The sequence below is a fragment of the Vespa crabro genome, chromosome 13 (genome assembly GCF_910589235.1).
Source record: "Vespa crabro chromosome 13, iyVesCrab1.2, whole genome shotgun sequence".
Classification (NCBI taxonomy): Eukaryota; Metazoa; Arthropoda; class Insecta; order Hymenoptera; family Vespidae; genus Vespa; species Vespa crabro.
Window position 1 is genome coordinate 3,489,126 of NC_060967.1, and position 12,899 is coordinate 3,502,024.

The 12,899-nt window shown below is 33.5% G+C and overlaps 1 protein-coding gene across 12 annotated transcripts in view; it reads right to left on the reverse strand.

Moving 5' to 3' along the window:
* LOC124428874 (neural-cadherin) overlaps positions 1-12,899 on the reverse strand; it is a 74,151-nt gene that overhangs the window by 26,144 nt on the left and 35,108 nt on the right. The window contains exon 1 of one of the 12 annotated variants that reach the window (XM_046973489.1): positions 1,882-2,477. The exons of the other annotated variants lie outside the window; for them this stretch is intronic. Coding sequence (XP_046829445.1) covers positions 1,882-1,933 — 52 coding nt within the window. The 5' untranslated portion in view covers positions 1,934-2,477. Of the gene's footprint in view, positions 1-1,881; positions 2,478-12,899 lie in introns of those variants that run through there. 12 annotated transcript variants of the gene reach the window in all.

Genomic DNA, 12,899 nt, shown 5'->3' on the forward strand with positions numbered 1-12,899 from the left:
TCAAAGAGTGAACAAATATCGATATTTTTTTATTATCTACTCGTTCTTTATGCTCGAAATATATTTTATAAGCCTGTACAAATAGACATGGATTCTCAATTTCCATTGCGCACAAATAGCGTTTACATATTTAATAAAAATGAATATGGAATGGAAAGAGAAAGAGAGAAAGAGAGAAGAAGAGAGGAAGATTAGCTTGTAAAAATATCGGAGCAACGGTCCATCATCTTGTATCCTACCACCCTCCGCTTGACGACGGTGATAGAAACGTGTTCTATTTTTCCAACCGACGTATAACCGACGGATGGAGAATTCAATATATTTTCAAGTTTATCGAGCAGTACGTACGCGTATTCGAATGCCATCAAACTTCAAAAAGCTCTAGCAGAGAAAAATCTCGAGTAACACAATCGTTCCACATCCGTGACTTTAATGTACTTTCAAAAGTTCGTCACAAAAATTTCATTAACTAGGAATCATAAAATTCTTTTGAAGAATCACGAAAGCTTTTTTGGCTATTATCGTTACAATTGGTACTTCGTAAAAGAGAGTAAGAGAGGGAAAAAAATAAAATTCTCTTTTTCTTTTTCTTTTCTTTTTTTGTTTTTTTTTTTTTTGTTCTTTTAATAGCTACTCGTCATATGAAGAATTTTGAACGAGAAATGAGCAGAATTAGGTTTCCTTCGTAAAGAGATTAGACCGAATAGAACGATGAGAAGATGCGTAATCGTATAAAGTCAATTTTCCACAAGTGCATTCGCAATATGCAGATCCACCCATTCAAAGCTTTCCTCCGTTTCTAGTCTCGGACGCAACGTCCACTTCGCGATATTACGAAAGGTTAGCTCATATGGCTTCTTTACTTATATTTATACCTATTTACATATATGTAGATACATATTTTCTTTTCTCTCACTTTCTACATCTCATGAACCTGCCGGAATATGTTAATTCTAACGAAAAGTTCTCTCCGTTCTATATTTCTTCTTTTATTAAAGAAAGGATTTCTTTATTTTTTTAATTATTTTATTTTTTTTAAATAAAGCGTTATTTAATTAAAATTATAAGTTTTAAGATAGACTTAATATATTTCATTATTAACATTCTTCAGCATATTTGAAATATGCCAGATTTATTAATCAATTTCTTTTTTAGGCTGATTCGGCAACGTACTCAAAGTTTCCGCGACGTATTTCTATCCAAACATATTGAAAAATAAGTAATAATATCCATGTATCTTCCGACGAGAACAGAATATAGAGAACTAAATTTTTTTCGCCAAGTTTCGCGCGCAAAATTTTGATCATGTTCGCACGTAGGATTTCTAATTCTTGTCACATAAAGATCCAAGTTTACCAAGAAAGGATCAAAGAGCGAAGAAACGACAAGACCATTAAAACTTTTGCACCGAGCAATTTCTCAAGAATCGATCTTTTCGTTCGCGAGTATGTACCGTCGGAGATCAAAGGACTTAAAATGAAACGTCCGATTAAAACGACGAAAAATCAATGAAAACACGGTTTCTATATAACAAAAAAAGAGAACAAAAAATTGAGTATAATTTTCTTACGAGACAGTTTTGTATTAATACGATTTAAAAAGCAGCCCTCATATTTTTGGCCTCATAATATATAACGCATTAGGAATGAAGGATTGCCTCTGTTAGAAAGTTCGTCGAATGGACGAAAGTTCGAAAACACATCACTTTTCGTAAATTTATTCCAGGCACGTAATTTTGCTTTCTCTCTCCCTCTCTCTCTCTCTCTTTCTTTCTCTCTCTCTCTCTCTCTCTCTCTCTCTCTCTCTCTCTCTCTTTTTGTTTCTTTCTCTCACATTTCCGCTATCGCGATCGATCACGTATCCGAGAAAAAACAAACGTACCGAGGTAGGTGCTGTTGGTAATAACCCAGAAGAGTTTGAGCGGATCAACCATTAAACCACGTTCATCGCATAAACGAACGATTCACAGAAAGTTGGTCCTTTCGATGCTTCCCTAAGGATCAATCCAAAATATTCGAAGAGAACGCACCCTTTTAAAAACGATTGATTTCACGCACTACGCGAAAATATTAAACACTTAAGAAAAGCACAAAGGAGAAGAGCGGCGATCAGAATAGGGAACCGCGGGGCACTACCTCCAAGTTAGCGGCTCGTAGTCGAAAGACTACGAGGACTAGAACAAGGAGAAGAAGAAAGAAGAGGAAAAAGAGGAGGAAGAGGAGATGGAGTAGGAAGACGAGAAGTGCCGCACGCGCCTTTCCACTTCCTCTTCTACGGCTTCTTTGGTCACCGAATAGTAATCTCCTTTTCTCTAATCTATTTTCCAAGGCGTCTCACTCTTACAAATAATAAGTTTATCTATTATTCCTTCTTTTCTTTCTTTCTCTATTCGTCTCACTGCTCGCGGTTCCAACGTTATCTCGAAACGGAGCGACGTATCCATACGTCCAGTACGGCGGCTGTCATCGACATGTTTTTATCGCGGTGTATATCGCCGTCCTGCGGGTGGGCGCGCGCGCGCGAGTGCGCTTCTCCGAGAGTAGGAGAGAGAGAGAGAGAGAGAGAGAGAGAGAGAGAGAGAGAGAGAGAGAGAGAGAAAGAGAGAGAGAGGTGGTGGTGGTAAAGGTGGGGTAGTGGGTGTTAAACGCGTTCTACGTATGCGTTGGTAGTAGCGATGGTGGTAGCAGCGGTGGTGGTGGTGGTGGTGGCGGGGCTCCGGCCCGAGCCCAGATTTGCGCAGCCGCGCCAAATCAGTCGGGGCGCACAATCCACCCTCAGTCAATATACTGTGTCACCGCGTACAGAACGCGGAATCGTAGGAATGCGGTCTGTAGGACCATCTGAGGATTTCTATGACGCCGAACTCTCACCAACGATCTCTTCCAATCCGTTTTCTCCTTTCCCCTTCTTCTCCTCTTCTTCTCCTTTTATTCCCCCAGTCTATGATATTCACCGAAATATACTCGACTGATTTCTAAACGAACTCCGTTATTATTGTCTTCTATTATTAGAAACACTTCTCTTTCGATCATTTCTCCTATTTTTCTTATTTCTAAAGGTTCAGTAAAATTAAAGGAAAAAAATATCATAGGAAGAAATGATCCGGAAATTCGCTGGGTGTTCTATCGTGTAATCCTACATTTTGTGTGCAATATTTTTTAACCAGCTTAGCTGCATAAAGCTCTGTTGAATACATTTCTCTTTTTCAGCATTTTTGTATCAACACGGTGTAATAATATCTTCTACTTTAGAAACTCGATAAAACAATGATATTCGATTTGTATCGTATGAGCAACAGGCTTCCAATAAAAATATCGAGAGATCTGATACACGTCTCATTAAAGTTGCACGGCCTGAAATGCCAACTGTTCAAAAAAAAGTGTTTGAGTTGGGTAGGATAATCTTCACACATGATACTGAGAAAGCGGTTCGTGAGAACATAGTCGTGTGTTGTATGCATAAGTCCTATTACGTAAGGTAGCACTATCGAGATAGATGAGAGGGTTGGGGAAGATGCTAGGAAACAATGTCAGATGCGAGTGTGGCCCGTTGTCTATCTTCATGAATGTCTCGAGCTATTTGGCGAGATAGGAGGATGCGGGTGCGGTCACACGGACGACGCAACAGCACTCTCTCGTCAACTCGATCGGGCTTCTCGACGTCATCGACGTGCGGATGCCTTCAAATCTACCGTCAAAACTTCATCGAACGGACAGGAGCTTCCCTTCTCCTTTTCTTACCCTTCCTTACTCTTCCTTACCCTTCCGTCGATATGACGTTGATATTGTCTTACTAAGAACAAACTAACTTTAATTCATATTTTCATATTTTTTGTTCATTTTAATATAATTAAGACGATTAAAAAAAAAAAAAAAAGAAAGAAAGAAAGAAAAACGCGCGATATGACTTTTCGGTCAAAGCAATATACTATGTAAAATATTAATTTAATGGAGTTCCTTTTATTATGCGTTAAATAATTTGATACGTTTTGAATTCAACGAATGATTATTATCAAAAGCTTGGTAATATGTCATTTTAATAGATTTTAATTGTAGTCCTTTGAAATTTCCTGAAAATATATTCTTGTTCGAACATTCCGTTGAAGAGAGGAACTACTAGTGACATAATTTGCAGTTATTTGAAGGAGAAAGAAAGAAAGAGCACATATTTTGTGAAAGGAGAATGTTTAATAACTTTAACACGGGACGTTTTTAGTTGGCTTCTTAGTTTTAATGCATAAATTAATTTCTTGGTCGGCATCTATATTTACACTTTTCTCTCTCTCTCTCTTTCTTTCTCTCTCTCTCTCTCTCTCTCTCTCTCTCTCTCTCTCTCTCTCTCTCTCTCTCTCTCTCTCTCTCTCGATGTACATGTATATAGATAGATATTCAAACATTTAAAACTACATTAATCACTGAATTTCTTATAATATTCTAATATTTTATTATGAGTGCTGTACTATTATGATAACTGTATTGTCCATTATTCTGTACCACATTTTCACTGCATTTGTTTCTTACTCTCTTATAATGTTTTTTTCCTTGCTTTCTGCACTGCTCTTGAAACCAATGGAAATAAATTATATTTCTTTGTCTCTTTCTCTCTCTCTTTCTCTCTCTCTCTCTCTCTCTCTCTCTCTCTCTTGCGCAAACGTATTGTAATATAAATTATAACATGTAATATAAAATGTGCAAAATACATCCTAAGGGTATTTAAAATATAATAAACTTTCTTTTACTATGCTCTGAATTTCCGAGAGGCCAAAAAAACGAAATAGATTTTTCAATTTATTCTACAGAAACAAGAAAAAAGCACGTATCCGGTGATTTAAAAATTCGAATGGTCAGTATCGAAAAGAATCCAGTTTCTTTCTCGCTAAAACAGATATACAAACTGTGCCAAGAAAGTAAAGGAAGGAGAACAAATTTTCAACGCTTTTTCTCTATTTACTTTAGTAAACATTTTTGAGTTTACTCGGTCAGGCCGTACGGGAATTTCTCTTGGCCCTTCTTAGTTCGCGTCGTTCCATTACTGCACTTTGCTTCGAAGAGATTTCATTTCGAAGATAGGAAATCCTGGTAGCTAGCGAGAGCTCAGGATAAATACGTTGTCTTGAAGCTTATTTCTACGTGGCGCGTTATAACGAGAAAGATGAGAAATAATCAATTCATATACACGCACTCATATATATCTACAAGATAAAATTTTCTAAATACTTCGTAAATATTTCCATCGTTAACTGGAATGATACAAATGATACAACTGTACGAAAATATCTCTGTTTGCCACGATTCGACTAATTTCCATACCGCACACGCTATTATTATAATAACAATCATTATCATATCATCCATTATTTTCAAATTATAATTATTTTGATATTATTATTAGATTTTTATAATTAACATCATTATTATTAATTATCGTTAAGTATCACTTTAACTCGAATGATTTTATTCACAATTTTTAACAGCCACACCCTTTTCCCTTTCAATTTAGAGAAAAATAGAATAAATTAAGATCTGTAAAAAAAAACACAACGTGTCACGTTTAATTATAGAAGATAATTTAAAGAAAACTTATTACTTTTGGGAATCGACCTACCCATTCGTAACAATTATCGAAATTTACTCGTTCTATTCAGCAAGCTAATGTAACTGGAAGTTGGAGAGGATCGATCTAAGAGAAGGTGCTAGAAACTAATCGAGAGAATCCGTCGAAAAAGTTCGTCTTACGAGGCTCCTAAAAAGCACTTGAGAAGCAATACCCTTTCGATCTTACCTACCATCGAGTATCTCTTCTTTTTTTTTATGGCACCTTCGAAAGGTAATCAATGAAATACGCTAGAAAGATTGTTATAACTTCAACGTAGTTTTTCCAAAAATAATGTTGAGATAGTAAAAGAACGATTCGTAAAATACACTCTCGAATCATCAATTTGTTTTCATTTTTTTTATTACTATTCATTACGCAATCAGGTATATGAAAAATAAAGAGAGAAGGAGAGAGAGAGAGAGAGGGAAAAAGAAAGAAATGCTAGTTAAATTTAAGTTTCATAAATTTTAAAAATTTAAATACGTAAACGTTAGTTGAAGGCAACGATGTGTCATTTTCTCTTTTCAATTTTTATCAGTAGGTCCCGAGAGAATAAGCAAACACAAAAATTGGGGTATAAGCGTCTAGGGAGAAAGCTCGTATTACTCTTATTGAATAACTTTACACGAAACTATAGCAGCAGATGATTCGTATTATTTTCAAAAAAATTCAACAACTATTTTATCTACAGAAAAATTATATCCGTTCTATTTAAACACTTTTCCTTTTATTTCAAAAGTATTTAAAACAAACTTTTCTTATTCAAAAATAATTTTAATGGAATTTTTAATAAGGAAAGAATTTTTAAAAGAGAGATATAAAGTTTCATTTCAAGATAATTTCAAAAGAATTTTTCTTCTTTAAGAATAATTATAAATATATAATTGAATTAAATGGATAACAATTTTTCATTCGATAGACAAAGTTTGTTCATACATTATTCGAATTAATACGTTCTTTCGACTAATCTTAAACGATCGATCCTTCTATTACAAGTTACGAGAGATATAAGAAGATCGAGAGTATACTTTCCGTCCAAAAATATTACTGGCTATCTCGGAGTTCTCTCACGTAGACGAGACGGAAAAGAATGGGACACCTTTGCAGTGACGTACGGGTTTCTTCCTTCTCGAGGTCAGAAGTAGATTTTTCCAACATCTCGAAGAAGAAGGAGAAGAAGAAGAAGAAGAAGACAAAGAAAAATAAGACATAGAGAAGAAAAGAAAAGAAAAGAAAAGAAAAGAAAAGAAATGAAAAGGAACGAAAATAAACGAGAAGGAGGCCGAGTTCCGCGGGATTAAAGGCAGCTGCTCGTAAAAAGGAGTTACGCCGTAATTCCTAAACCTCTAGTTTTATTAGAACGATCCAAAGAAACGAGGACACTGGTTACGAGACTCCAAACACCGAGAGCTCGGATAACGTGAGACGATAAAACCGTTTGTTACTTTTCCTTGGAAAATGCAAGAGAATTCTTCCTTCTTATCTTACTTCTATCTCATGATCGACCTTCTTTTGTTCTTACTTTCGATACGCGACTTCTATGTTTAAGATGACAGTTAAGATAAAACCTATTGGAAGATGCTACGAGCACGAGCATATCATTTTTTTCTCGATTCAAGAAATCTTGATCAACAATAGTACAAAAGATATATGCATATCTAAATATACTAAGAAAGAATAAAATGATATTTTTTATGTTTTGATCAAGAAAAAAAATAAATAGTACGTTTACTTCTATTTGATTTCTTTTTTAAACTAATTTAAACTATTCTTTATTATTGCTATCACGACAGTAATCGTTTTATCATTACGTTATATTACACAGGATGATGCTATAATTTTTATCACTTTTAATATCGCTATTCTTTTTGAAAATCTTATGATACCGAGCTGGCCAAATTAATAACAAGATGAGCTCAAGATTAGGCCCCAGAATACTTATAACGAAAGAAAAATCTTTTAAATTTCTGATATTTCAATTTCATACATTGGTAATTATTAATAAATCTTTTATATCCTATTTTAAATAAACAAAATCAAATTCACGTAAGTATAATAAAAATTTTTTATGATTTCATTATCGGTTATGTTGTTTTAACGAAAGAACAAAAAAATTCAATTAAAAATATTAACAAAATAAATTGATATAAATTAAATTTAAAAAATAAACAAAATTGATTTTATTATAACGATATTGTTGCAATATTTAAATAAATAAATAATAAATCACGCTTGAAAACGATGCTTCTTTCAAGTCTCTACGACTTTTCGTTCGGAAGATGTTGCATTCGAAAAATTTTCATTCATAATTAATATAGTATAGCTATTCGTAGTACGAGTAGTAGTAATAGTATGTCGCCTAAATTCTTGGAATTTATATAGGTCAGTGTGTCATCGAACCAATTTGAATGAAATTATATAGATCAATGGGTCAACGTAAATGCCTTCCATTTAAATGGGAATATCTCCGAAACTGAAAATCATAGAGACTCGAATCAAATATCATTATAAAGGATAAATTTTTGTCTATTTTTTCAACTGATTGTTAACAACTAATAAACAATTTGTTATAAACAATTTCTTATAAACAAATTCTTACGAACTAAATTCATCTTATTTCATAAAAAAGGAAATATTCAAATTGCGACTGATTTATAAAATTATACAAATTGATAAATAGCTAATAAACAAATTATTTTTTACCAAAGAAACAATTATTTTTTTACATTCTATTTACATGGGAATATGTTCAGAAATAAAGATTGTAGAGACTTGAAACAAATATCATTTTTAAGGATAGTTTTCTCTATTTTCCAATTTATCGTTAATAACTAATAAACAATTTGTTATAAATACTTTTTATAAACAAATTCTTACGAAATAAATTCTTTTTATTTTATTCAAAAAGAAAAATTTAGATTAACGATCAACTTGAAAAATTACATAAATTAATAAATAATTAATAAACAAATTATTTTTTACTGAAGAAAAAATTTTTTCAACATTCCATTTACATGAGAATATGTCCAGAAATAAAAAACGTAGAGACTTGAAACAAATTCGAAAGGTAAGGGCAGAGTAAACGTAAGATAAGCACAAAGTAAGCTCAATGTAAGCATAAAGTAAAAAAGAATAGTGATATAAGAAAGTTATTGTCTTACCCTATATTATTGTCATCTTCATTGAATCAATATCACAAAATATTGTATTTCTTACAGAAAGAATAGTATTGTATGGAAGAAAATCTACGTTTGTGCAATTCTATGCTCCATTAAACCACCTAACCTTGTCGATCAACTATGAAAAAGAAAAAGAAAAGAGTTACAAATCGCCATTCGATGATTTCAAAGAATAGGTTAAATCTTTCGCTCGATAACTCTCACAAGCTGAGTATTATTCGAAAGCATATCAGCCATGGATTGAGTTTTGCATACGTACTCTAATCTCTCTCTTTCTCTCTCTCTTTCTCTCTCTCTCTCTCTCTCTCCCTCATTCGCTCTTTCTCCTCGTAGGCTTTCATCGATATTGTCGCAGGAATTTATAGGTTTCCAGGTCAATAAGTATCGGTGTGCGGCAAGAGGAATAGTTGGTGAAAGCACGTAGATGAATAATCGGTGATCCAACAAGAGAGAAAAAGAGAGAAAATGTGAGAATAATCATCGAACCGACGATTCGTTTCACGTTGGTAAACGTCGAAGCAAAAATCAATGAGGAATCTCATCGTGAAGTTGAAATCTCGAGAAGGCACGTAAAACGGCACGCGAAGCGGTTTCAAATTCTTTGAATTAGTCGATCACCATGCGATCGGTTTTTTTCAGAGAGATACCTGTTAACATTAACATATAGAGATCGGATTAAATAATAGTTTATATATATTTACTCTTTTTATATAATAATTGATTTGAAAATTAATTTAAATAATTTTAAATAAGATTACTAACAAAGCATGAATTTAAACGGAACGTAATCAAAATTGTGGTATGCACTTATTCGACAGCAATTTAACACAACTCAGAACCGTGTCGAGGAACCTTTGGGAGGTTACAACTCGATGCGTTATGCTACGATACATTTTCGACCCTTTCCGATATCGAAGGCCCATGCAAGTTGGAAACGGTCGAGTAACGATGAATTCACCGATCCGCGTCGTTCCATTATGCGCAAATTCCCGTATCTCGATTCAGAGAGATACGGATCTCTAAATTATGCTAAGCACACTCTCAACATTTTTTCTTCTCCTTTTAACAATTTTTTTTCTATTTTTCTGTCTCCTTTCTTTTCGCCTCGCCACCGTAACAATAGTTGACAACATGTTATTCAGAGAGAGAGAGAGAGAGAGAGAGAGAGAGAGAGAGAGAGAGAGAGAGAGAGAGAGAGAGAAAGGGAGGACGGTAGCTCCAAAAGGAAAATATAATGGCATCATAGAAAGGTAAACGATTTAACGAAATGGACACTGAATGCATCGTGTTTTGACAATGTTAATGGACATCGTTGTCCATAGAAACACGTCACTTTTGGGAAACCATGTCGGCTTTTCAACGATACGTGCCACGTTATGAAATCGTATCTCAGCTGGTAGTGGCTTGGTGAACGAGTAAGCACCAATATGCTAATGCTGTCCGCGAAACGCGCATCCGAATGACAGTATTAATAACGAGAGGAGTCTCATTGCTCGAGTACCATCGACGTTCTTGCATTTCGTACGCACGAAAATTCCATTTTCCAACGTGACACTAACTCACTAAATTTTGCCTAAAATACAAATACAACATTTCGATTTAGATTTTTTAACGAATCGATTCAAGGTTTGTCGATCATTTCTGTATTTACATCGACAGTATAAAAGATTTAATTAAAATTGTTTACTTTGGAAATTGTTTACTTTTGCAAATCGATTTTAAAATTACTTTTAAAGAAAAATTTTCATATTTATCGTCTGATGTAAAAGTGACTTACTTGATTTTTTTTTTTTTTCTTTTTGTCAAAAACATTAGTCAAAACGTTTGACAAATGCTTTGATTGTAAAAGCTTCATTTATAAAAATACTAAAGACAATAAATATGTATCTATAACAAAATGAGTAATGAAGGAAAATAGAACTAATTTCTACCGTATTTAAATCGTATTTAGAAATGTCTGGCGTTACTGTCACGTTCGTAAACGAGTTTTCTAGCGTAATTCGCAAAATTATGTTCCAACCGAAATTATTCGTTTGTCAGGTAATATCATTAAGGACAACTATATTAAATTCGAAATGAAATACAGCGTTTACTTTAGGAACGTCACACCAATAAATGTTTATAATGGTAATTCAAGCAATCGTTATTATTATATTTCGAAAAAGGCTCAATTTTATCCAATTTAAACGAATATCAATTTCATTATAATAACGGCAAAACCGATAAAAATATTCAACATTCAATGGTCGCATTTCGATTCTTTTTCAATTTCCAAAATATCGATTGTATTTTTTTTTTCGATTATAATTTAACGTTATGATCATTATACAATTTCGATAATAAATTTGACGAACTAACGAGTTCATAATTTGCTTGACGTATTGACTCACAAAAATTTCCCTTCGTTTTCGAATATGGTAAAAAATGGCTCGACATTCTTTCCGCCTCGTACGTCCAACAAATTCGTTATGCCGGAAACGCGTGTATACGCTCGGAAGTGTGGGCTTGGTTATATGGCACTGCTATTCTCTCTTTCTCTCTCTCTCTCTCTCTCTCTCACTCTCTCACTCTCTCTCTTTCTCTACCTCACCCTCTTTCTCTCCCTCTTTCTCTCCCGTATGCAAGCCAGAAACATCCTTTCCGTCGTATTCTGCCCATGACGTTGCGTCTCGATTCGCAAATCTGCCTGACTCCGTTTCATGCTCGGAAAAAATTTACGCTCTTGGAAAGACGCATATAAATTTCACTGTTTCCGTTTTCCTTGCTTCGGTTAACTGTTGTTTCCGAGTTTCGAGGATTTATTGTATCGTGATATCTGATTTGTATTTTTTTCCTTATTGATTTATAATTAAAATATGTTTCACACATATATATAATATGTTTCATTTGTATATATATTTATAACTATAAATATATGTATATATATATATATATATATATATATGTGTGTGTGTGTATGTGTATATTTATATATACATATATGAAAATAATAAGTCTAAAATATAATTATATAGAATGCAATAAGAATCAGAACTATCTATAGAAATATAATTTATCTGTGTACTCGAAAATGTTTAATGATGGACTATCTCTTTGAACAATGCAAAAAATAAACTACATATGCTTATAAATGACTTAGAGAATCTATGCATTTTATTATTATTGTATCTATAATATGTATTGATAAACATTGCTGTAATCTCTGATAAATTTGATTCGAGGAAAGTCCAAAAATTCTTTTCTCTTTTTTATACGAGTTCTAAATTGACATCTTCACGCGCTCTTCTCTTTCCTTTTCTCTATATAGATTATTGGCTCAAAAGCATTCTTTTTCTCGGACTGAAGAAAGTTTCTAAACACGGATAAAACTTAAAATACGACATTACGATCAAGATCGCTTTTTCGGTACTCTTATGTGCTCTCTCGGCGAAAACACTAGGATATCGATTTTGCCCGGTACAATGTCCGAACTCGAGAGTGGTCTCCCTTTTCGCGTTATAGTTCAGCAAAGCCTGCTGCCAACTTACGAGGAAAGTTTCAAAATGTCCCACACAATTTCGTGTTTATCTCTTCACGGTCTGCCTACGAGATATAAAGCGTAAGTTCGTGTCGATTTCTGAATTCTGTTTTAACGGAAATAAACCGATGAAGATAACGGAACCAAGACTCCAGTGTCCTAGGATTTTTGCTTTTTTCATTTCGGGAATTAAATTACGTCAAAAAAAAAAAAAAAAGAAGAAGATGCTCTTTTGATAAGAGAGAAAAAAACTTAAACGCAAAAAATCATATACGAAAATATATCTGTGATATGTATTCAATACCGTTCTCTGACAGACTGTTTCTTTCTTTGTAAACTACAAAGAAGAATAAAATATATCCTTTAATGAATAAATGATTCAAAAAGTATCAGTCTACGTACCTTTGTATGTTGTTACCGCTTACGTAAAATTCCTGAAAAATTCATTTAAAAGAATATTCGTTCTTGCGAGAAATAACTCGCCTCTGTTTTACCGATTACAACAAATTAATAAACTATTTTGCTTCCAAATGTAAATAATAATATTTGCATGCGTTTGAAATTGCAAGAAGGAAGAAAATTGCGGAAAAGTAAAGCAACGTGGCACG